Genomic DNA, 27,228 nt, shown 5'->3' on the forward strand with positions numbered 1-27,228 from the left:
GAACACGTGGGAACACATGCTCGCTCAGTGTCGTCGCTCACAGTGTCGTCGCTCTCGTGCCGTTTACAGAATCTGAACAGCTGTGAATGTTTCTTAGACTATCACGCTGCAGATGGATGCAGGCCAAAGTACACGGAGTATGAATGCATGGCTGTACAGTAGTCTGTGAATACGCGTGACTGCTGTGAAACAACATGCCTATGCAGAGGGCACACAGTCCCGTGACACCTGAGATGAAATCCATTTCATCATTTCAGCCAAAGACACAAACTCGTATCTAAACTCTAAAAGTCGATCGCACAGAGACACGAAGACAGCACAAAGACCCACACGGACGTTGTGTACTTGTGCTGCACTTGTGTGATGTGTTTGCATAGGGTTCTTGCAATAGCTGCAGGGATGCGTGCACGCGCGTCCCTGCGGTGACCTTCTCTCGGCTGGAAGACGTTGAAGCAGCCAGAGGTTGTGTTTGATTTCACTCTCCGCTGTCTGTCGCTCGATGTCTTCCTCCACCACACTCCTTTTTTATTCCTCCAAATCCCTGCCTCCCACCCCCCCTCTCCCCCGTTCCTCCCCTGTCCTCAGCCCCCCCCCACCTGTGAAGTCCTATTTGTTAGAACAGACAGCAGGTTAGCATTAAATATACATGGGGATTGTCAGCCGGTGGCGAGCACAAAGGCAACTAGGCGAGCCCCAGCGGAATCCAAGCCAGGCCCAGGCAGCCGGGCTCGGGGAGCGGGGGGCCGTCGCCGTCCCCCGTGGGCCCCTCTACCCCACCAGCCCACCACACACACACACACACACACACACACACACACACACACACACACACACACACACAGGTTAGAAACCAAAGAGAAGGTCAAAGAGACTAGCACACAGATGCTGGAGTATGCAGATGTACGCAGTGTGTGTGTACAGACACACAAGTCTGCCACCCCCCTCAGCTCACCCACACTCACACACTCACATCTGTCGTCCACTGGGGCGCAGGGTGATGTACAAGCTGAATCCCCCTCGAGTATCCTCCCCTCTCTCCCCCTCTCACCCAGATGCAGGCAGAATACTGAATCTGTGAGCGAGGCCTCGTCTCTGCAGAGCCACACGCACGCAAACGCTTTCTTTTAGTTATTTATAAGAATCACACAGACACATCCGCCATCTCATCCGAATGTGCAGAGAGCCGCACGGGAAATTATTCTGCAGCTTCAACGATGGCGATCTAAAATGGCCGCCCACGACGATCGCACTGACAAACGGTCGAGGGTGACGAGGAAGGTTTGGGTTTGCTGATAGATGTAAAAATAAAGGGAGGACATTATTCAGGGGTTTGGTCGTCTGGCGTCGCGTGATCTGTTCTTCGGTGCACGAGGAGGCCGAGCTCGCTCACACGGACGATGTCACATACTTGCAAACATATGGCGACTGTACAGTCCAGCTGTGTTCCTGTCCTGGCATCTTTCAGCATGTATCCCACGCTGCCGGGAGGACGGCAGGTTTGTAAACAACAGGAAATCTGGGGCCGGACGTCCCAACAACAGTGGAGGACGTTTTTACACGGATCTGTCATTTATAAGACTCAGCCTCACATCGTACAGGGAGTGCAGAATTATTAGGCAAATGAGTATTTTGTCCACATCATCCTCTTCATGCATGTTGTCTTACTCCAAGCTGTATAGGCTCGAAAGCCTACTACCAAATAAGCATATTAGGTGATGTGCATCTCTGTAATGAGAAGGGGTGTGGTCTAATGACATCAACACCCTATATCAGGTGTGCAAAATTATTAGGCAACGTCCTTTCCTTTGGCAAAATGGGTCAAAAGAAGGACTTGACAGGCTCAGAAAAGTCAAAAATAGTGAGATATCTTGCAGAGGGATGCAGCAGTCTCAAAATTGCAAAGCTTCTGAAGCGTGATCATCGAACAATCAAGCGTTTCATTCAAAATAGTCAACAGGGTCGCAAGAAGCGTGTGGAAAAACCAAGGCACAAAATAACTGCCCATGAACTGAGAAAAGTCAAGCGTGCAGCTGCCAAGATGCCACTTGCCACCAGTTTGGCCATATTTCAGAGCTGCAACATCACTGGAGTGCCCAAAAGCACAAGGTGTGCAATACTCAGAGACATGGCCAAGGTAAGAAAGGCTGAAAGATGACCACCACTGAACAAGACACACAAGCTGAAACGTCAAGACTGGGCCAAGAAATATCTCAAGACTGGTTTTTCTAAGGTTTTATGGACTGATGAAATGAGAGTGAGTCTTGATGGGCCAGATGGATGGGCCCGTGGCTGGATTGGTAAAGGGCAGAGAGCTCCAGTCCCACTCAGACGCCAGCAAGGTGGAGGTGGAGTACTGGTTTGGGCTGGTATCATCAAAGATGAGCTTGTGGGGCCTTTTCGGGTTGAGGATGGAGTCAAGCTCAACTCCCAGTCCTACTGCCAGTTTCTGGAAGACACCTTCTTCAAGCAGTGGTACAGGAAGAAGTCTGCATCCTTCAAGAAAAACATGATTTTCATGCAGGACAATGCTCCATCACACGCGTCCAAGTACTCCACAGCGTGGCTGGCAAGAAAGGGTATAAAAGAAGAAAAACTAATGACATGGCCTCCTTGTTCACCTGATCTGAACCCCATTGAGAACCTGTGGTCCATCATCAAATGTGAGATTTACAAGGAGGGAAAACAGTACACCTCTCTGAACAGTGTCTGGGAGGCTGTGGTTGCTGCTGCACGCAATGTTGATGGTGAACAGATCAAAACACTGACAGAATCCATGGATGGCAGGCTTTTGAGTGTCCTTGCAAAGAAAGGTGGCTATATTGGTCGCTGATTTGTTTTTGTTTTGTTTTTGAATGTCAGAAATGTATATTTGTGAATGTGGAGATGTTATATTGGTGTCACTGGTAAAAATAAATCATTGAAATGGGTATATATTTGTTTTTTGTTACGTTGCCTAATAATTATGCACAGTAATAGTCACCTGCACACAGAGATATCCCCCTAAAATAGCTAAAACTAAAAACAAACTAAAAACTACTTCCACAAACATTCAGCTTTGATATTAATGAGTTTTTTGGGTTCATTGAGAACATGGTTGTTGTTCAATAATAAAATTATTCCTCAGAAATACAACTTGCCTAATAATTCTGCACTCCCTGTATATCTGACAGCCTGACAGAGACACGGGCTGATTCCCCTGCACGACTCTACGAGAACGTCGAGGAATCTGAGCAGACACATGAGTGACCGTCCTGTCACGAGACAGTAGCAGTCACGTCTGCCCCTCTGATACGGAGCTCAGCATCATACCGGTGGTAATGCAGTAATACGTCTCGTGCGGCGACACGTGGTGGATGCGGTGGTGTTTCCGTGGCAACACCAGATGCCAGTCCTGGAGCAGCGTGACCCATCGCGGGAGGCCAAAGTAGGAGTGGCTCCACTTGTGAATCTGATTGGTTAGCGTGACGAAAACCGCCAGGGCGAAGACGTAGCAATCCCAGGGGTAGGATTCCAGCAAGGCCTCTGAAAGGTGACAACAGACACAAAGAAAGAAGACGAGGGAAAGTTAATGGAATAATTGATCAAAGTGTTCAGTGTAATGAAGGAGCAGGACTCCCACAGAGATGCTGAACCTCGGAGGTGCTGAAGAGCCTGAAAGGAGAGGATGAAACATACTTTATCTAAAGAAGATGTTAGCAATGGTTAGCATGATGTTTCCAATCAGACGACGAACAGATGACTGCACACATTCTGCCACACTGCAGGCACCAGGTCAGGGGTGAGGAAGTAAGCAGTCTACACTCAAAGAAGGAAACGAGGCCATGTTTCCTGTTCTTTACTGAGCACCTAACTTCCTGCTGGTGTTTAAACGTAACTATGAATCATTAAACATTAACCCTTTAAGACCTACCATAGAACCAAGTCCGCCAGAGCTTATATTATATTTTTACATGCTGTGGAGCCATTTTCGGGAGCATTTCAAGTTGCTATACATCAATACAACCATTATAGCCCAAATTTTAATAATATGTCTGCATTAAGTGCATAGTGATTACATAAATTGCAAAAAAGTGCAATAAACTACAAAAAAATTGAAAATCGTTTTTGCTTTTTTAACATATATTTGTAGTTAGAGAAATTTAAGAGGCTTATCCCTCAAAACTGTAAATACAAAAAAGTTGCACAAAATAGTTTCCCACCACAGGAAATTTATTTTGAGTGTCTTCATAGTTTTATTTTTGAAATACACCAATTTTTATATACTGCAGGAAAAACGAAAATAAATATTATACAACAAATTTGCAAAAAAGCAGCATGTGCATCAAAATAAACTATTTCCAGCAGTGCAATATGAGTCCTCAGCATCCCAGCAACGACACAGAAAGTCATAAAGTCAAACATAACATAACAAGCACCAGTATAGGCTCATGAGGCCCTGATGGTAAAAAACTACATTTCCGTGAAAATGACGTCACTTCCAGTTTTGGGCAGGTCATGGCGGACATGCGAAAGTTCGAGCTGATGGACGTAGGAAGTGTTACAAACAGCTGATCGGATCAGCAAAGCGTGTTTCTGGAATATTATGTTTTTGTTGCTGCAAGTGCTTTTTATGATGTTTTTGCAAAGCTGTATGTGGAAGGAAACTGTGACCGAGGACAAGCTGATGGCATAAGATGCAAGTACAACTCCTCCGGTTTCATATGCTTACGCGGTTCCGGTTCTACCGGGATTTAAAAATAGTTACGCACAACAGAGCGTGCCCGCTCCGACCGGCTTTAAAGGGTTAAAGAACTTCTGAGGCTCAGGATACACGTCACACCTGCACAGGTATGGAGGGAGCGACCCGAGCGCTGCTGGCTTTGTATGCGAAGGCTGGGGAACGAAGGTAACACAAAGTCACAGTGAAACACAGTAAAAGGTCACTGAAAGCTGTCAACCAATGGGATGAGAGAGCACTTCAAAAAATATGGAGTACTTTTATTGAGAAATATCTGGTGTGATGTTAATTTGCACCAAGTAAGAGGTAACCTGCTGAGTCCCATTAATGAGCCGTGCATTTACAAAATGATGTTGAAGACTTTCAGTTATTCTTTGTGGTGCTACAAAGGAAAAAACAGCTTTCAGTGCAGCTTTTGGAAGTAAAGGGTGAAATTAAAAGTATCTGATGCTGACTCAGTGACAACACTACATAAATCACAGAAACGGGTTAGCGATGTCTTTTTTCCCTTTCTCGGCCCTCTGTGATGTCAGCAGGATTGGATACACTGAATCTGGTCAGGCACACAGCACTGCAAGCACAGACGCTCCATCATTGTTTTACAACGAGCAGCCAATCAAAAGAAAGTTGGATTAACTGGAGGGGGGCTCAAAGGAAGATGTTTATCTCAGCCTCGCCGAGCCTCGCTCGATCGTGGAAAGCTGTCCCACACTAACTGCAGCTGGACATGCGTCCCCTTTGATGCAAACTCTGACCCAAAGACAACGACAGACACCGGTGGACTGATAACACTACAGCTGATTAATCAGACGTCCTGACCGCGGCCACGCACTCGCCTATAACAAGCATTTTGTCATCGGTAGCTGAAAACTGTTTACGGAGTCAGCGCTGATTTGAGCTGACAGCTGACAAACATGTCAGGACTCACACAGAAGCAGCTGCGCACAACATTTCTGACAATAATGAATGCATGAACAGTATAAGGATGCGCACAGCCTCCATGAACGTGTGAGTCTGGTTTGTCAGCTGATAGCTCTCGGTCTTCCTGTGACTTACAGCTGTCCTCTCTCTGTCCGTCTCCATGCCTTGTCCCTTGTCTTTGGTGAAAACTACAATCTCTTGACCCCAGTTCAAGTGCAGACATGACAGCTGGAGATGTCACCTCGCGCTTTTCAGATTTCCCCGTCTACCTCTGTCTCCGTCTTTGTCTGGTGACCGCTCGACACTGCGAGGAGCTCGACATGACAGGTTTAGATGTCATCTCACCGCTACGCGACCCTCCGCTGCCCCCGCGCGCTCTCTCGCTTCCTCTGTTCTCCGTGCGCTCTCGCCCTCGAACGCTTAGCTGCGACCTCTTAAGGCGCGGACATGACAGGTGTGGATGTCACTGCGTCCGTTTGGTGACCTCTTGACTCCCTGTGGTGTGTGACATGACAGGTGTGGATGTCACCTACAAGTGGACCTCACTGTTGCTGCCTCTAATCTCTCCTCCCTCTCGCCTCATGCACGGATCCCTCCTGTGGACAAGCAGCTGAACTTTTAACATTTTCATTCTTTTGGTTTCAGACGATTTGTTAAAGTCTGACTCCCCTTAAACGTACCGATGATCTTTTACAGACACTTACACCGTTCAAACACAATAACACTTTTAACCTTTACTTTCTTTTGACATTTCTGGTTAGTTTTACATCTAATCTCTAATATCATGTCAATAACTCAAATGTATTTTGCTCATGCACGGTAGAGCTAAGTTAGGAAAGCTAAAGCATTTATTTCTTCTGAATGGAGACTTTTTAAAAAGGGATGTTTTGCACATCAACACTTACCAGACCCTCACAAACACCTGCTGAGATAATAATGACGCAGGACTGTTTAAGAAAGGCCATCAAATCAAAGTTTTATGTTTATACTCCGAGAAACCACAGTAAAGGTACCCAAAAGAACTGGAAAACTACTGAATACGTGTGCACAGGAGGGATATGGCCTATACTGGATAAATGATGTTAAATATGGAGCTGCCAGGCAGGAGCAGACGTGCACAGAGTCATGGATGTAGTGAAGGAGACTATACAGAGGGTTGGTGTGACAGGAAGGAGGTAGGAAGATGGTAAGATGGAGGTAGATGGTAAAAATGGTAAATGGCCTGTATTTATATAGCGCTTTACCAGTCATTAAGGACCCCAAAGCGCTTTACACATCCAGTCATCCACCCATCCACACACACATTCACACACTGGTGATGGCAGCTACATTGTAGCCACAGCCACCCTGGGGCGCACTGACAGAGGCGAGGCTAGATGGTAGATGATGTGCTGTGGCGATCCCTAAAAGTAGCAGCCAGAAGCAGGAGTAGTAGCAGCAGTACTAGCAGCAGTACTAGCAGCAGTAGTAGTAGTATTATTTAGGGTTTTATGCGAATGTAACAACTCGATCGTTGTCTTTTATGTTCTAAAGCATATAGTTAGTCCTGGACCAGGTGACCCTGAATCCTCCCTTAGTTATGCTATTTTGGTCGACGGCAAAATATCTATAATCCACTTTAATAGTAGAAGTTTATATGCAAATTTTCACAAAACAAGGGAATATTTAAGCAAATTTACACATCCATTCAGTGTGATTGCAGTATCTGAAACATGGATTAATAAACAGAAAGGAGAGGACTTTGTAATAGATGGATATGAATTAAATCTTACAAATAGAAAGAATAAGAATGGCGGTGGTGTGGCCTTGTTTGTGGATAAAAATTTAAAATACAAGATGGTAGAAAAAATGACGATGGCGGTAGATAATATATTAGAGTGTGTAACAATAGAAATTAGTATGGGAAAAGAGAAAAATGTCATTGTAAGCTGTATATATAGAACACCAGGTTCTAATATTGAAATCTTTAAGGAGTGGGTAGATAAAACATTCATTAGGACAAATCAAAAAGTCATGTTCATTTGTGGGGATTTTAACATAGATCTACTAAATCCAAACAAGCAGAGAGCGACAGAGGAATTTATTAATACAATGTATAGCTTGGGACTTTTTCCAGTGATCACTAAGCCCAGCAGGATTACAGCACAGTCGGCAACCCTAATAGACAATATATTTACTAATGAAATAGAAAATAGAACCATAAGTGGTCTCCTAATTAATGACATCAGTGATCATCTACCTGTTTTTATAGTGTATAACAGCAATTACAGGAAGGTTAAACAGCAAAACACAATAAAATACAAACGAGTGAGAACAGAAGAGTCAATAAACGCATTCAAAAGTGATTTACTCAAGCAAGAATGGGAGATGCTGTATAAGGAAAAAAATATTGATAAAGCTTATGAGATTTTTTTAGGAAAATTTAAACTGTTATATAATAGTCATTGCCCAGTAAAGAAATATAGTAAAAAACAAAAATATGCAGAGTGCCCATGGATTACAAAAGGATTGCAAAATGCATGTAAGAAGAAAAATACCTTATACAGAGAATTTATAATGAACAGAAGCACAGAAGCTGAAAATAAATACAAGAAATATAAAAATAAATTAACGAGTATTTTAAGGTCATGTAAAAAGGAATACTATGAAAAATTACTGATTATGAATAAAAATAATATTAAAGGGATCTGGAAAACATTAAATACCATCATCAAAAAGGGCTCGGGGCAGGCAGACTATCCTTCGTATTTCGCAAATAATGATAGAAATATTACTAATATGAGAGATGTGGTAAATGAGTTCAATAAATTCTTTGTAAGTGTTGGGCCAGACTTGGCTGAAACAATTCCTGATATAACAGATTCTGTAGAGAAAGAAACCAGACTCATTGATCGCAATCCTCATTCAATGTTCTTAACGGCAGTAGAAGAAAAGGAAATCATTGATATTGTTGGGAAATCACAAACAAAAAACTCTACAGACTCTGACGACATTGATATGGAAATCGTTAAGAGAGTGATAGAGGGCATTTCCAAACCCTTAACACACATTTGCAATTTGTCCTTACAAACTGGTACATTCCCAAAACAAATGAGAACAGCTAAAGTAACACCACTGTTTAAAAATGGTGACAGACACCAATTCACAAATTATAGGCCTGTCTCTCTACTTTCTCAATTTTCAAAAATACTGGAAAAAGTCTTTAGTAATAGACTTGACAAATTTATAGATAAACACAAAATAATAATGGATAGTCAGTATGGTTTCAGATCAAATAGATCAACATCATTGGCATTAATGGAACTGATCGAAAATATCACCAACAATATAGATAAAAGACAATGTATAGTTAGTGTATTCATTGACCTAAAAAAAGCTTTTGACACAATTAATCATGACATATTACTTGATAAACTGGAGTACTACGGCATTAGAGGAGTGGTGTTAGAGTGGGTAAAGAGTTATTTGAGAGACAGGCAGCAATTTGTGAAAATTGGGGAATATCAATCAGAGTGTATGGACATTGTTTGTGGAGTTCCGCAGGGGTCAGTATTGGGACCAAAGCTGTTTATCCTCTATATCAATGATATATGCAGAACATCAGATATACTACAGTTTATTCTATTTGCAGATGATACAAATATTTTTTGTGCTGGAGAGAACTTACAGCAGCTTTTGGAAATTGTCACACAAGAAATGATTAAACTGAAAACATGGTTTGATAGAAATAAGCTATCATTAAATTTGGAAAAAACTACATTTATGTTATTCGGAAATTGTAAAAAAGATGCAGGAGCAAAATTATTAGTAAACAATGTTGAAATAGAGCAAGTTTCGGATACAAAATTTCTGGGTGTGATAATAGATAACAAAATCTGCTGGAAACCTCACATAAAGCATATACAAGCCAAACTGTCAAGAAGCATCTCCGTACTAAGTAAAGTTAAATATTTTTTGCCTTCCAAATCACTCCGGGTACTTTATTGTTCACTTATATTGCCATATTTGGAATACTGTGTGGAAATTTGGGGAAACACATATAAAACTGCACTTCAACCAATATGTAAAATTTAAAAAAAAAGCAATCAGGATGATTAATAAAGCAGGATTTAGAGACCATACTAACATCATGTTTTTGAAATTAAAAATACTGAAGTTTATGGATCTTATAAAATATAAAACTGCAAAAATTATGTACAAGGCCAGATACAATATGTTACCAGGAAATATACAGAGGATGTTCTATGACAGAGAAGGAGACTATGAATTGAGGGGGAAATTGAATCTAAGGATTCTTAAAGCACGGTCAAAGGTTAAAACCTTTTGTGTCACTATTTATGGGGTAAAACTGTGGAATAGTTTTACTATAGATCTACAGCAATGCTCAGGAATTAGTAAGTTCATGAAAATACTTCGAAAACTGATTTTGGAAGAATATGATACCGATAAAGATGATCACCCATTGTATGTATAAAAATATCAAATTATATCCAAATTATATCAATCACGGTAGCCAAGTTTATATAGGTTCTCCTCGTGTATCGTGTGGAGTATGTGATGATGGGAATTAGGTGAATTATGTGGGATCAATAAGATGTTGAGCAGGGGTAGGAATTAATAAGTATGTTCATACTTCTTCCTACTCCTTTTCAGACCAAACATTGTTACATCATGTCAGACGATTTTGTTTTATTTCATTATATATTTTTTGTTTATCTGAACACATACGTGTGTGTGTGTGTGTGTATATCTACATATATATTCGTATCTGTAAATGAAAATATATGTAGTGTGTATATATTGTTTTTTGTTTTATATGTCTGAAACAAATAAAGATACAATACAAAAATACAATACAATAGGTGTAGCCTGCTGAAGGACTCCCATGATGCACTGGGTGTTTCTTCTTCACTCACTATGTGTTAACAGACCTCTCTGCATTGAATCATATCTGTTATTAACCTCTGTCTCTCTTCCACAGCATGTCTTTATCCTGTCTTCCTTCTCTCACCCCAACCAATCACAGCAGATGGCCCCGCCCCTCCCTGAGCCTGGTTCTGTTGGAGGTTTCTTCCTGTTAAAAGGGAGTTTTTCCTTCCCACTGTCGCCAAAGTGCTGCTCATAGGGGGTCATATGATTGTTGGGTTTTTCTCTGTACCTATTATTGTAGGGTCTACCTTACAATAACAGGCGACTGTTGTTATATAAATAAATTTGTATAAATAGAATTGAACAAATAGAAACAGACTTGTTTCGTGCATGCATTTCTTTTCCTCTGAATGTATGAATGAATAGAATAGAATAGAATTCAACTTTATTGTCATTGCACATGCACAGGTACAGGGCAACGAAATGCAGTTTGCATCCATCCAGAAGTGCTTTAGTGATATAGATATATTACAATATATATTAGCAATAGTATAGATATGTAAGTATATTACAGAAATGGGTCTATTATGGTATGTTATAATGTACACGGTATGAAGTATGTTGTGAATATTCTATAACTATAAGTATGTACAGGCTGTAGTGAGTACAAGCTATGTACAGGATATGAATATAAATATGAAAAACTATACAGAATATGAAATAAATAACTTTACAGAATCTGAGATATACAGCTATACAGAAATGTGAACTATGCAAGTTGTAAACAGTTGTAGGATTAAAGATTATCGAATGTACAGAATGATTATTTACACAGAGCTATACAGTAGTGCAGTTAAGATAAGTGAGGGTGTAGATAGTTTCTACAGAGGCTATATAAAGTGCTAGTGGTTGTGAGTGGTGGTTCAGTCCATGTTATTATTGTGTTTGAGGGTACAGTTGTCCATTGTGGGTGTGTGTATGTTCAGTCCATGAGTTTAACGTGGGTCAGATGTCAGGAGGCAGAGTTCAGGAGTCTGACAGCTGTGGGGAAGAAGCTGTTCCGGTACCTGGTGGTCTTAGTCCGGAGGCTCCTGTGGCGCCTCCCAGAGGGCAGGAGGGTGAAGAGTCCATGTGATGGGTGACTGGGGTCTTTGATGATTTTCCCAGCCCTTTTCAGACACCGCTTCCTGTAGATGTCTTTTATGGCAGGAAGTGGTGCTCCGGCGATGCGCTGGGCAGTTTTCACGACCCTCTGCAACGCCTTCACTGGTACTTTGTTATTTCGTTTCCTATCCAGCTACCTCGGTTTATCACTTTATCAGACATGCACAGTGCTAGATGCTTGGGAGCAGCTTAACCTCACAGCACGGTAGCTAACCTAGCCTTTAACCCAACTAACTGATGTCAACTCCCCTCCGCTCCTCCCATCAGTGACCTTTCAGCTCAACTTGTAGTGTAGACATGACAGGTGGAGATGTCACCTCCTCAATAACAGCTTGCTCAGTTTCTCCTGCTGATCTTCCTCCTCCAGTCCCTCCCACCTCTTGCCCTGCAGCTGTAAGGTCAGTGCACATGATCACCTGCCCTATGCTTTTCCTTAACTTCCATTAGTCTGGCACCTTGCAGTACTAAGGCACAGCTACAAACTGTTTGACACTGTAGCTGACCTTCTGAAGTCCTTGCATTTTCATCGCCAGTTTGAGGTTTAATTGTAGGAAGTTAGCTCAAACGTCTGCAATGTTACACCCTCAAGCTTCTCAGGATAATAAGAATGGCAATGATGATTTTCTTTTCTACACAGGAAGCAAAAGAAGAATATTTAAGGCTATGACACACTGAGGTTTCCAAACAGCAGCTGTCTGTGTCCATCCTGGGCTTCCTTCACCTGATCAGATCGACAAATCCCAGCCAGTTGGTTGGTTGGTGAATGTTTGGTTCATCCAATCTGAAAGAAGGGCTAAAATGACTTTCCACTTGTTGGTTTACCTTTCTTCTTTCACTGAAGAAATACTCATCTTTTTTCTTGGTTGTTTTCAGACACTACTACTACAGATAGACTTTAAAGTTCTGATGCTGGCCTATAAAGCTCTGAATGGTTTAGGACCAAAATACATCAGTGACCTCCTGACCCAGTATGAACCATCCAGATCCCTCAGGTCATCTGGATCCGGTCTTTTATCAGTTCCCAGAGTCAGAACCAGACACGGAGAAGCTGCATTCAGCTTTTATGCTCCTTATATCTGGAACAAACTCCCAGAAAGCCTCAGATCAGCTGAAACACTCAGTTTATTTAAATCCAGGTTGAAGACTCACCTGTTCTCAGCTGCATTTGAATAAAGCACCAAATCCACACTTTAAGCTTAAATTTCAAAACTTACATTTAACTACTGATTTTATCTACTGTTCTGATTTTATCTGTTTTGATTTTATATACTGTTGTTTGTTTGTTTGTTTGTTAATTAGTTAGTTAGTTTATTTGCTTGTTTTATTCAATTTTAAATCATGCTTTTTATTTGTTCTTGTTTCTAATGTCTCTGTAAAGCACTTTGAATCACCTTGTTGTTGAATTGTGCTATACAAATAAACTTGCCTTGCCTTGCCTTGCCTTACAGAGATAGTGGGCACAAAGGGGAGAGAGGGCTTTTGCTGTGGCTGCACCCAGACTGTGGAACAGTTTACCTCCTCACATCAGATTCTCCACAAGCCTAGGAACTTTTAAAACTGCTCTTAAAACTCACCTCTTCTCATTGGCTTTTAGCAAGGTTTAACTTACTGTTTTAACTTATTGTTTTATCAGTGAGGTGTTTTATGTACTTGCGTTTTATTGTATTTTATATTTGTAATTTATTGTACAGCACTTTGGTCAGCCTTGGTTGTTTTTAAATGTGCTTTATAAATAAACTTGACTTGACTTGACAAAGATATGATGGAGCAAAGAAGGAGCTCCCAGCTCTTTCTAGTCTAGTGTTGACACTAAAACTACATGTGCCAAGATTCTGCCAATCCATCACATTCATGCTGATTTAAACACCAGTTAGATTAGGGGATGGCGTGCTCCATCAAGTCCTCCATCAGCAGCAGCGTCCATGTTCTAAGGACCCTACTGACCATCAGGTCACCAGTTCTGATAGATGGTGGCATTCGTGCAGACTGGTTACAGAACTGCTGTTCTCGTTATTGACCAACCTTTATCACATCTAAGATGTGCCCACAGCTGCTAGCAGATATTTACAGGAAACTGACTCGCCCAGCAACAAGAGCACAGCTCAAACAGTGACTGCGATAGTGCAGAGATCTGTGTCTCTGCAGCCGGTATAAGCAGATGTGTGATTTACCTGGTGTGTAAGTGAGGAACTTGTAGGCCATGTGAGCCAGCGGTAGGATGGGGATCATGCAGTTATCGCCATTGGTTTCGATGAAGTCGTGGCGAGTGATGGCAGTCGGATCGATGTGGTGCTCCCTGAATGGTCGAAGAAATGCCTGCAAAGAAAAGAAATGAATAAAACTATTCTCAGTCTAAGCTCCGACGAGTTTCTGCTCGTACAACAACTGGCTTTAGAGGGAGGACTTTATTTAAACCATCATTATCTTATTTTTATATGAAATGAAAAATACTGAAGTGGTGGCCTTTCCAAATCAAAGTAATCCACACAGATCCCAAACTAGACTCTGCTCGCTGTTCCTGCCTCAGCAGCTGCACATCCGCCCGATCCTGACTGAGAAGTGCGGATATCAGTGAATCTACAGGCCAATCCATCCACTTCAGTTGTATGTTGTTCTGTATGCACTTTGTAACTCGCAACAGCTAGCAGGAGAACTAGCGTAGCGTGGAGGAAGATGAAGGTGAGAAAAAGCAGCTCGGAGTTACCGACTGCCGTTTTTATATGTTTGCAAAGCTGTGCAGACGGCGGTGAGTGAGTCGGCGTCACCTAAACGCTTTGGCTTCTTTTGTTTGCTCGTTTTCATGTCAGAGAGACATTTAGTCCATTTGTTTATGGCCAATGACATTTTTATGCACACGACTGCAGCGGAGGTTAAATCAAGATTTGGTTCGACTGCACACTTTTAATCCAAAGGTTTGATTTTATTCATGAACCATTTTGAGAGGCTCAGACGTTGAGATAACAGCGTATTAATAACACAATCATGACATCAGGACACAAATGAATGGAACAGGGTGAACAGCCGATCTAGTCTGTGCTAAATAAAGGGGCTACAGTTACATGCACATACAGGCTGAAAGTCATCGTTGGGTTCCTCTAATGAATTTAAATTCACTTTAAACCACAACACAAAACCATGTTTATCCTCTTTACGCCAATGCAGATCAAATACACACACACACACACACACACACTCACACACTTAGTGGTGCTGAGCACCCTGTGCAACCCCAAAGCTCATATCCAGCATCCTAATAAACCACAGAACAGCAGTCAACTTGTGCAAACACACTCATACACATAAATGACCCATGGACACCCCACCAATTCAAAAATGTGTGCTTTAGAACACACACAGACACACACACAGACACACACACCCAGCAAACCCCAGCAGCACTGTGCAGAGGCAGACACCCGTCTGTGAGAGCATGGGGGTCTCAAATGAAAGACTGAATCTGAATCTCAGAAGCACAAAAGAGGACAGAAAGAAACACACCCACATGCACACAGAGGATAAAGGTAATTTATTTCTCTGTGTGGAAAAAGCAAAAAGAGGAAGGTTTGCATGTGTTTGTGCACAGTGCGCATTTATCCGAGTGCGTGTTTGTGTGCAGCCGTCGAAACATCAGCGTGAAAACTCATTATTGTCGGGTTAGCCGCTCGAAACAATCGCACACGCCTATCAGCAGACATCGTCGGTAGGTGCCACTGCAAACGCTGAAACTATCTGTTGATATCCTCACAATTACGGGCCCAGCTCCCTTCTCTACCGCTGCTTCCCCCTCCTCCATCGTCCCCCTCCTCTCACCGCAGCCCTCAGCTAGATGAAAGGCCGGCTAAGCCGCAGAGGTCGTGCCGAGAGGGGCGGCACGGGCGCTCCCAGTTAACGGCGGGCCACCGGTCGCTGCGTGTCCTCTAATCCCACACCGTTTAACGGCCTGCCTTGCACGACATCCGTTAATCACCAGCTCACATCGCCCATCGCCCCAGCAACCACCGCTGTCCCACTGCTTGGACGGACACGCCCTTCCACCCCCTTCTTTTTTTGTCCTTCCAACCTCGTCTGCTGTATTTTTTATTAGTTTCTCTCTTTTTTGGGCCCAACCTTACCATCCTTTAATATCGCACTCTTTTTTCCTCCTTCTGTCCTTTAAATAAGAACCGACTTACATCATTCAATTAACTCTCTTTCAATGCTCCAATCAGCCTCACTGGAGAGTTGCCTTGAAAGAGATTTGTTCGTTAACGACACAAGGACAGAAGTAGCGATGCTTTTAAAATATGACTGCACAAGTGAACTAGATGGGGAGAAAGGATCTTAAAACATATATCCCAAAACTGTAAGCACATCTGGCAAATTTCCGTGTGAATCGAGCATCATTGGGAACTAATGAGCGTGACTTTGTCCTCAAAGTGGTGTCATTAGAGGACTGCTAAATCCTTGTTGAGTCAATTAAAGCTCAACGACACGATGACGACAAAAAGCCTCCTAAAGGAAATGTGGAAACGCTACAGGGAAATTGTCGAGCACTTCTTAAACTAGTGTTGCAATTTTAGCACTGCTGAGTAGAGAAAAGGCTTTCTGTAGACTCACAGAAAGAACAAATTGGTGTTACACAATTTCTCCTGGAGAGCAACAACCTCGCAGTGTACTTTGTGCAATAATTCTCGCCCTATTTTGTCTGAACAACAACATATTCCAACTGTGATGTGGACAGAAGCATGCATCATAATGCGCTCTCTGAATGTGTTCGTACACAAGTTTGTACTCCAGATTTTCTTTTTCTTTTAAGCCAAATGCTGATATGATGCATGTACTCCAGAGTACAGCGGGTACTGGCGGGTTACGTTTCCATGAGGACAGCGGCTGACTGACTCCACTAGCTTCCTTACTTTGACGCATTCCTTAACTGACGACTGTTGTTACTTTGTAGCTAAACACACGAAGCCCCATGTTTCACTAATGACACACAGACTAATTCTAGCACCCAACAGCAGTGCTTGTTACTGTAACTGCCATAAAAGCCTTGATTTGAATAAAGTCTTTAATCAAACCACCTGTTTTAAAGAAAAACGTCTTCTTCAGCTGCTCCCACCCACAGACGTTTACTTTACTGGGTCTAAAAATCTAAAGCTACACAAGTCCAAATAAAAGCGTGTGTGTGCAGATGAATGATAACTGTTTAAATCAGGCAGCTACCACACTTTCAACATCAGCAGGAGAGCAGCAGTGACACAAAAACACGACCCACAGTCTGAAATATAAGGTGTGACATGAGACGTGTGGGATGAATTCGATGACCTTCAGTGGGAGCCGGTCTGAGACGAGACACGTTGAACAGCTTGGAGATCAGCGGTACATAAAGTACAGACAACACATGTTTACACAGGTCATCACAGGTAGAGGCGACAGGAAACTGGACATACATCAGCAAAAACAGAATAAAATAACAGAAGGCAAAAATAAAGGACAGCGCCAACTTCTAACGCTCTAATACGGCCGCCATTAGCCTCAGGTGTTCTGAATCACGCTCGTGTTTGATATTCAAACTAACGCTAACCGGGAGCACGGGCCGGCTTTATTCTCAGCCTCACAAATGCAGCAGAGGTGGACGCTTTATTTCCAGCAGACTATTGTCAGCCCTCTGTTCTCTGTAAAGGTCCATTCTTCTCTGCCAGTTAAAGTCTTTATTAGAGGTCTCCTACAGTGTCCAACACACCATGCAAATCTGTGACTGCTGCTGTGCCTTTGGTCCCAGTAACTACCCCAAACCTCAATAAATGCCACATTAGAAATAAACATCACACCAAATAATACCTTCTGCAAACACAACAAGTAACACAGGGATCCTAAAATTACTGTTCAGCATCATCTGATAGTACAGTGCACATATCAAATAAATATTATTAAGGTAGCATCTAAAAATAGAGACATACATTAGGTACAGCCCAAATTACACGAACCATTAGAAATCCTCACATCGAAGTCAAGACTGTCGGTGCTGCAGCTAATCAGATTACACTGAAGTACTGGCAGTAATCTCAAGCCGGAATCCAGCAGGCTGCTGAGCAGAGACATATTTGATTCACACACAACAACAATGCTAATTAATCAATTCATGTTTTTTTTCCTGGTGTGTTTGTGCAATAACTACAGTCATGTATACAGCCTTTCATTTTACACGTTACATTTGAATGAGTACTGCATGTACTGCATGTAACTACATAACAACATCTGTACCTGTTCGTGGTTTTAAGGTTGGAGCCAAACATCTGTATTTATGTTTAAATACATAATCACCTTGTATGTATAAAGAATACAAGCAGACACGGGATTATTTTAAATGAATTTAAAACAAACATCATTCATTCCTTCGCGTGCACTGCACTGATAAACGACAGCGCTCTACACAGCCAGCCTCCAAGCTGTTACACTCACGAGCTGGTAGCCAACCATGCAAAAATAAGGAGCTGCAACACAACAGTCTACAAATGCAGCACTGTAGTGATGAGGTGTGACAGCCTGCACGTGTCATCATGTTTAACACAAAGCTCAGAAAGACAACGAGGAAACAATGAATGACATGCATGCATCACGCTGGAGACGTGTTTATATAATGTTGTTTGAATCACATTAGAATCTCTAAGTCGTTATAATATCAGTCAAGTACAGCAAATACTGTCTTGTACTACAAAAATACTACAAATTGCATTACAGGTGTTAAGGTGATTCTGGTGTTTGCGGTCATATTTAACTATGATAATAAGTATTTGTAAATAAAACACGTTTGCATATGTTTGCAGTTTTTCAGTCAAAGTAACAAATGGTGTGAACTGCAATCAAAGTGTGAACAATATCAAATTATTATTAATGATGCAGTGATAACATGTGGGACAGTGTGATTAATGCCTACGGTTCTTACAGGGATGCTTCACACATCAGCTTCCATTTTTCACACATTATTTATATATGAATAATTCATAAATACAAGGAACAGTAGATGAAACGCTCCCACACTTCCACTCACTAAATTCACACGCCATTAATCAAAGTTCACATGAACCAATCTGCATGCTGCACCGGATCATACTGATTTTAATTGGATGAAATGAGGATAACCTTTACTCTAATTGGCTGAGAGGAGTGTGTGGATTACTGTAACGCAGCCACATAAATATGTGCATACTGTATGTGCACTGTGCACTGAAAGGTCGTCAATATTCAAGGTGAGACTGTTCACATGTGACCCCGTGTGTGCGCGTGTGTGAGTGCAGTGGACATTACTGCCTACAGGGAAATCGCTTTGTGTTACACTGACATTTAGCTTCAGATCACTACGGAAGTGCAAAGCTGTGGGGACGGGGGCGACTGCTACCACGGTGATGCAGTCCCAGGAAAGCGAAGACACCAACTTTTAACAAAACCTCCAACTGTAAAAACCAAAGAAACCCGTCCCATCTGGCTCGCTGGGATTATTCAGGAAAACTGTACCAAAGCAAGAACGATGCAAAAATAATGGATCTGAGGATGGACGTGTTTTTAAAAAAGGCTTTTTTAAAATACTATCATTTATAAAGGTGCTCTTCTGCACTCATTTCAAATACCAGGCGCTTTCTGACAAACAAATAAAATAAATGAAAATGACATCAGCTGCCTCGTCAGTGCCGCTCTCATCCCACAGACGCTCCAGTTCAGTCAGCAGGACATGAACCCATTCTCCACCTGCTGCAGGTATGAGCTGCAGTGGCCTTCCAGCTCAGAGTGCATTTAAAGTGCAGGAAAAGCACTGCAGTCACCCGCCTGCAGTCACCCGCTGCAGTCACCCGCCTGCAGTCACCCGCCTGCAGTCACCCGCTGCAGTCACCCGCTGCAGTCACCCGCCTGCAGTCACCCGCTGCAGTCACCCGCCTGCAGTCACCCGCCTGCAGTCACCCGCTGCAGTCACCCGCCTGCAGTCACCAAGACTGTACAAGAAGCACGATGAGACTGTGGACTCACAGCAGGGAGTCAGCCAGCGGGGGAACAGGCGAAGGACAGAGCTAGGTGGACTGTCCACTAATAAGAACTGTAACTGTGTGGTACTTCTCGATTAATGAAAAAATAAATATTAAAAATGCCAAAACTTGTTTCCAAAAGTGTGCACAGGTGGCGCTGATACAGGTATTTCTGACAGTAGGCCCAAATAACCTGACACTGGGCCATTTGACCTTTGTGTTCTGAAAGGTCACTAAAGATACAAAAATATATGTCACTACTAGTAATACTACTGCTGCTGCTACTACTAGAATATTTTGGTGTTTGGGTCATACGACTTGTATTTCTTTTGAAGAGCAGACATTAATCTTCCTTCTCTGTTTAAAGTGCGGAGCTCAAAATAAGAGAGGACGAGATTTAACAACCAAGCTTGGAAAAAGTAAACAGTCGGCTGTAAGATGAACAGTTTGACTTTGTCCTTCTATGTTGAGGGAAAAAAGAATGATGAAGGGAAAATGTTTGCATAACACTCAGAAGCAATCGAATGAACCATGTGATCTGCTAAACTTACCTTGACTGAAGAAACTTAAGAAGCCAAAGTTGGTGACAAAGCAGCTGCTGTATCAAAACCATTGCAGTGATTGCTTGGGTTGAACTACGAGGGGTTTAAAAGGGTCTCAGACGTTTGGGGAGTTGGTTGTACATGTCTGCAGACAAACCAAATCAATGACCAGGAGCTTTCCAGTGCAACCAGTCTCTCTGACCAGCCTGTAGGCCTGCAGAAATGGAGCTTTACCAATTGATTTCACAGAGACAGCCAGCAACAACTAGTCAGTGATTACACACTTTCCAGGTGACCAGTGGTTACCAGCTGGTCAGCGACCCGCCTGTCTGACAGAGGCAAAGCAGAACCGACACTAGTGAGACTGCTGCACACCTGATTCAGAGTTCGGTTGGCAGGAAAATGAACTTGATTTGATGTGAAATTATTCAAAGGTGTTTGATACAGCCTGCCTGCCTGCGTGCGTGCGTGCGTGCGTGCGTGCGTGCGTACCTTCCCAATAACAGGGATGTCCACCGACCCCCAGGTATCTGCTCCCCAGTGCACAATCCCCGATGCAAAATCTGCCGTCACTATTCCGAGGACTGTTACATAAATGCAGGCGTGGACAGAGAATTACAAAAACTTGATTAGAGGTGTACATGAACTCATGAAAATGATTATTAGCATTTACATACAAAATCCCAGCCATCACAGTTTAGTGACTTCGTGTGAGTGTCAGCTTACCGATGCCGAGGACGATCTTGTAGATGTGAACGGTGGAGAAGTGCAGGAGGAGGAAAGAGAAGTTGATGATGAAAAGAAAGAGGCACAGGATCACACACACCCACTCCTGGAGCCGTTTACCTGAGGACGACACAGAAACACCTGACACTGCTGGGCCGACAGGCAAATACAGACAGACAGTGGGTGTCTGTATTAATGAAGGGGGGGTGTCCGCTGGGAGAACGCGTCGCTTTTTACCGAGGGTCAAAGGACCCGTCGCCCACAACGACCACGCCCGTGTGTCCAGGCTGTTAATATGTAATCAGATGAAGACAAGTGTACTCCAGGCTGCGGGGTCATGACCTCTCATATGTGAAACACTGACACGGACGCAGCACCGAGCAGCACACACACAAGGGCTGTTTCAGGTGGGAGGTAGACCTCATAGGTCAGCAGTATCAACTAAAGAGGAAGAACAGGGACTAACTAAAAGTACTCTATTGCAATTCAGCAATATTAGAAGGGAGAAAGCCTCCAGCCAACAGCACTGAAGATCAGAGATAATATATTATTGAAAAAGAGCACGCAGCATAGAGCACGCAGCATAGAGCGCGCAGCATAGAGCGCGCAGCATAGAGCGCGCGACGTGAGCGAGAAGCGTCTCCCACAAACTTGCGGTCTTCTGAATGGCGCCTTGCTTCCTTCTTCGCGGTCCTTGCTCGCGTGACCTGCCAGCTCAAGCAGGAAACGTGACATCGTTCAGTAAATAAAGCCACAAATATAAACCACCGCTGTAATGTTTTTAACTCACTTTCTTCTTCTTTTACAGCCACGCCCCCCACGCCGTTCTCCTAATCCTTCTGTCATTGCCAATCTAATGTGCCTTTAAAACTTTAATGTGTCCAGATCCTAATGTATCACACAGCATTAGGAGCCTATAAGATATTCATGACAGTTTTTTCTAATAAAGCACACAGGCCTGTAGACCTGAGTATGAATATGCTATCAGCCTCTCATATGGACTGAAGCGGTCACCCGAGATTTAGAATATGTGATTATGGATATTTCACGAATCGTCAAACGTGACCCTTCACCTTCTAAAAATAGACGCCATCAAAGTTGTAAAGAAGCAGATGGTAGAAACTTCTAAATGACTTTGACTTTGCTGGTTGTTGAAAATTGTTTTGAAAAACTTTCAGCTGTGAACGAGTCGTTTGGTGCGCTGATAACCACATACTCGGCTTGATTCAAACAATCATCTTTAACAGGAAGTCTGTACAGATTATATTTAATGTACTGCTGAAAAACAAAAGTCAAAGGAATACATTTTAACCAGAGTTCAGCATCAAATCAGTTAAACTTCGAGGATATTGGTGGGGAACCTCCAAAGAGGTTTTACAGTGACGTCACTTTACCCCTCGTCATCTTCTCTGACTGCTCTTACAGGAGTCAGGGTCACTGCTGGTATCATGATACCTGGACCCTCCAAAGGCTGCAAATGTTGTCCAACTGCTCCAAGATGGCTCAGTCATACATGCCACTGGCAGAAGGTTTGCTGTATCTCCCGGCACAGTCTCGAGAGCATGGAGGAAATTCCAGGAGAAAGGCAGTTACTGTAGAAGATCCATCAGTAGAGTGGACATCTGCTCCTCTGTCCAAGGAGGAACAGCAGGAAGAACTGCCAGAGCCTGACAGAAGGACTTCTAGCAGGTGTGAATGTCTCTGACCAACCAATCAGAAAGAAGACTTCATGAGCCCAAAATCCTCTAGTGAGCCCTGTGTTCACTGTGCAGCGCCATGGAGCCTGGCTGCTGTAATACCAGAACAGGCAGGTCCGCCACCAGCACATGTGGCAAACATGGGTCTTGATAAGGCGTGGGGGATGCCCGTAACCTCGTTCAGCATGTGGTCAGTGACGGTGTAGGGGAGGCACTGAGCATACTCACTGAGGAACAACAGCATCCTGATTACTGTCAAGTATCAGGATGAAATCCCTAAACTACTGTCAAACATTACGTTGGTGCAGTGGCTGCTGGTTCCTCTGAGTGCACAACAACGCCGGCCTCATGTGGCGAGACAGTGCGATCAGTTCCTGATAACGCCGACTGGCCCCGGTGTTCGCCTGACCCAAATCCGGTAGATCCCCTCTGGGAATGATGCTTCGATGTCAGATCCATGGTCTCATCAGGAGCATGGCCCAACATCGGCACACACAGAAGCACACGGGGCCGTACGAACTACTGAGGACCATGTTGAGGTGCAACATTATGCTGCGTTACTTTACGTTGATTTGGGGGTTCCTTTGAATTCAGCCCTTTGTGCAGAAGGTTGATCGTTTTCCTGTAAGTGACGCTGCATGCTCCAGTTTCTAACACCGTCCATATCAGCACAGAGATCAGCAGGACCCTCTGACATCTGATGTGTTTTCAAAGTGTTCCTTTAATTGTTTCTTAGTAAGATAAGATAAGATAAGATAAGATAAGATAAGATAAGATAGAACTTTATTAATCCCTCGGGTGGGTTCCTCTGGGAAATTCGATTTCCAAAAAAAGCACAGCAACGACCGAAGTTACAGTTACAGAATTGTTATATATATATATATATATATATATATATATATACACACACACACACACACACACACACACACACACACACATATATAAATACAGAGACAAATATAAATAAAATATACAAAGGGGATAAATAGAATAAATAGGAATAAAAAATAAAAAATACAAGTGAATTGCACATTTCAAGTATTGAGGTCTATTGCACTGTTGACTATTTACAAAAAGTATTGCACAAGGTATTGTACAGTGAGGTGAAGAGGCACTACAGCTTAGTTGTTCCCCCCTCCTTTGTCCTCCTGTTTCCCCTCCCTCTCCCCTCCAGAGAGGAGTTAAACAGTCTGATGGCGTGTGGGACAAAGGAGTTTTTAAGTCTGTTAGTTCTTGTCTTGGGGAGAAGCAACCTGTCACTGAACAGACTCTTCTGGTTGTTAATGGCCGTGTGCAGAGGATGCCTGGCATTGTCCATAATGTCCATCAGTTTCTTTAATGTCCTTTTCTCTGCCACTGTCACCAGAGTGTCCAGCTTCATGCCGACCACAGAGCTAGCCCTCCTGATCAGTTTCTCCAGCCTGGATGAGTCCTTCTTTGCTGTGCTGCTCCCCCAGCACACCACAGCATAGAAAAGTACTCCAGCAACCACTGACTGGTAAAACATCCTCAGGAGCTTCCTGCAGATGTTAAAAGACCTCAGCCTCCTGAGGAAGTACAGTCGGCTTTGGGCTTTTTTATACAGGTGCTCTGTGTTGCATGACCAGTCCAGTTTATTGTCCACCCACAGCCCGAGGTACTTGTACTTGTTGACCACCTCCACCTCCTCCCCCTCTATCTGAACCGGCAGTGGACCTTCTCTAGACCTCCCGAAGTCCACAACCAGTTCCTTAGTCTTTGAGGTGTTGAGTTGCAGGTGGTTTGTGTGACTCCATGCGACAAAGTTCCTCACCAGACTTCTGTACTCCTCTTCCTGATCATCCCAGATACACCCCATGATGGCCGTGTCATCTGCAAACTTCTGAATATGGCATAATTCAGAGTTGTAGCAGAAGTCAGAGGTGTACAGGGTGAAGAGAAGAGGGGACAGCACAGTTCCCTGTGGTGCTCCTGTGCTGCTGACCACAGTGTCAGACGTGATGTCCTTCAGCCTGACGTACTGTGGTCTGTCGGTGAGGTAGTCGGAGATCCAAGCCACCAGGCAGGGGTCCACCTCCATCCTGTTCAGTTTTTCCTGAAGCATACAGGGCCGGATGGTATTAAAGGCACTGGAAAAGTCAAGAAACAGGATCCTGACCATGCCTTTTCCCCCATCCAGGTGTGAGTGGGCTCTGTGTAGGAGGTACAGGATGGCATCCTCCACTCCGACACCCGCCTTGTATGCAAACTGTAGTGGGTCCTGGGCATGTTGTACCTGTGGTCAGAGGAGGTTGAGGAAGAGCCGCTCTAGAGTCTTCATAAGATGTGACGTCAGTGCCACCGGTCGGAAGTCATTCAGCTCATTGGGCCGGTTCCTTTTGGGGACCGGGACGATGCAGGATGTCTTCCATAGGGCGGGCACTCTCCCCAGTCGCAGACTGAGGTTAAAGACTCGTTGTAGCGGCTCCCCAAGTTCAGCAGCACACGCCTTTAGCATCCTAGGACACACCTTGTCTGGACCTGCTGCCTTTCTGGGGCGAAGCTTCCTCAGTTGTCTCCTGACCTGATCCACTGTGACACTGGGAGATGTTTGGGAGGAGGGGAGGGGGGGAGATGTCTTGCTGCTGAGAGAGGGATTGGAGGAGGGGGGTGTCATGGTGTCAGGAAGGGGGGGAAGCGAGGGAGGCAGGAGAGTGGGGAGAGGACTCTGTAGTGAAGGTGAGGGTGAGGGTGGGGGGGTTGTGGGCTGGTCAAACCTGTTGAAGAAGTTGTTGAGTTCGTTTGCCTTCTCCACAGTCCCCCCCACTGTGCTTTTCTTGGTGTTGTGGCCTGTGATGGTTTTCACACCATTCCAGACCTCCCTCATATTGTTCCTCTCCAACTTCTGCTCCACCTTCCTCCTGTAGGTGTCCTTTGCTTCCCTCAGGCAGCGTTTCACCTCCCGCTGTGCTGCCTTCATCTCCTCCTTCACTTTGCTCCTGAAAGCCTTCTTCTTCATGTTGAGGACAGCTTTGACTTCCTGTGTTACCCACGGTTTGTTATTAGGATAACACCGTACCGTCTTAGCAGGGGCGACCGTGTCCACACAAAAGTTGAGGTAGTCTGTAAGACAGTGTGTCGCCCCCTCTATGTCCTCACCATGTGGGCTCAGGAGCACATCCCAGTCTGTGGTGTCATAACAGTCTCTCAGAGCATCCTCCTTTTCTGGGGTCCATCTCCGGATGGAGCGCGTTGTGACAGGCTGCCTTTGGACGAGGGGTGTGTATTGTGGCTGTAGGTAAACCAGGTTGTGGTCTGACTTCCCTAGTGGGGGGAGGGGGGTGGCTCTGTATGCATCTCTCACATTAGCATACAGTAGGTCAACTGTCCTGTTGCTCCTTGTGGGACAATTCACAAACTGGTGAAAAGCAGCCAGAGTAGAATCAAGTGTGGCATGGTTAAAGTCTCCAGATATAATAATGAAAGCCTCGGGGTTTTGTGTCTGAAGTCTTGCTGTGACTGTGTGTATTTTCTTTAGTAGTGGATAATATAAACATATAATTAAATCTTGATGGCTCATGCCAAGTATCGGCTGGTGTCACCGCTCCAACGCTGCTTCCCCAGCACATCACAGCAGAGTACATCGTAGTTTCCACAACTCAGTGACAGAAAACCTGTCAACATTTTGCAGAACTCACTGAAGGATCTCAGCTTCCTCAAAAATCAGAGCTTGTTCGTTCCTTTTCGGTCTCTCAGTTCTCGATGGGCACATCCAAGCATTGGGCCCAGACACGACATCACCTTCCTGTCTGAGGACAGACATAGGTCGTGTCGCCATCCTCTTCTTTCTGGAGTTGATCGCCATCTTTCTGGTCTTATTCACACACACCATATCATACCATTCACGTATGATATGGCGGTATTTATTTTCTTATTGTGTTAGGCAATGATAAGAAAATAAAATATCTCCTCCATAACTGCTTCATACCCTGGAGGACGGGGCTGTGGCTCCCCACACTCCCTAGCAGATCGTTACATGGAGAAACCTTTGGAATACAAGCATGCTGATCCACACAGGTATGCACACAGGTGTTCACAGACGCGGACTACAGCTTTCTTGGCTGCTGCCTCTAAGCACATTGTGTGCTGTCTATCTTATGTGCTGCACAATATCGTTTATTATTTAGTATCTATTGATATCTACTGCTAGCTAGTTTATTGTGATGGTGCTGTTTTTTTTATTATGTTGCTCTTTGTTGTTTGCTTTCTCTTCTGTTTTTTTCTCCATACAGGTGACCCAGGTGTTTGTTTTTTTTTCCTTTCTTCTCCCCCTTCTCACCGTCTCTTCTCCCCTTTGGTTTTCTTTCTCTCCCTCTCTTTCTTTCATTCTTTCTCCCTGTCCTATCCCCCAGTCATGTCTGTCCCGTTTGTAGCAACTGAAAATAAAATAAATTCATAATTATAATAAAGGTCAATCAAATGGACCAATATGGCAAGGCCATGATGATCCACTTGGTAAAATAAATCCGCTTGGCATCTTTCTTGGCCTTAAGACAACAATTCTGATGGCTAAAGATCCAAAAGAAAAAAAAAATTGCGATAGAATATGGGTAAAACACGCATGTGCAGTGCCT

General features: G+C 43.7%; 1 protein-coding gene across 1 annotated transcript in view; it reads right to left on the reverse strand.

Moving 5' to 3' along the window:
* The window catches only part of peds1a (plasmanylethanolamine desaturase 1a), a 57,509-nt gene that overhangs the window by 1,742 nt on the left and 28,539 nt on the right, over window positions 1-27,228 (reverse strand). The window contains exons 2-5 of the mRNA XM_085357159.1: window positions 20,937-21,056; window positions 20,703-20,794; window positions 13,843-13,987; window positions 3,310-3,522 (exon numbers count right to left, since the gene is read on the reverse strand). Of these exons, the coding sequence (XP_085213285.1) occupies window positions 3,310-3,522; window positions 13,843-13,987; window positions 20,703-20,794; window positions 20,937-21,056 (570 nt within the window). The remainder of the gene's footprint in view (window positions 1-3,309; window positions 3,523-13,842; window positions 13,988-20,702; window positions 20,795-20,936; window positions 21,057-27,228) is intronic.

This window comes from Diplotaxodon limnothrissa, linkage group LG7 (assembly GCF_057381915.1).
Source record: "Diplotaxodon limnothrissa isolate DT_005_m linkage group LG7, D_limnothrissa_male_GT1.1, whole genome shotgun sequence".
Lineage (NCBI taxonomy): Eukaryota > Metazoa > Chordata > Actinopteri > Cichliformes > Cichlidae > Diplotaxodon > Diplotaxodon limnothrissa.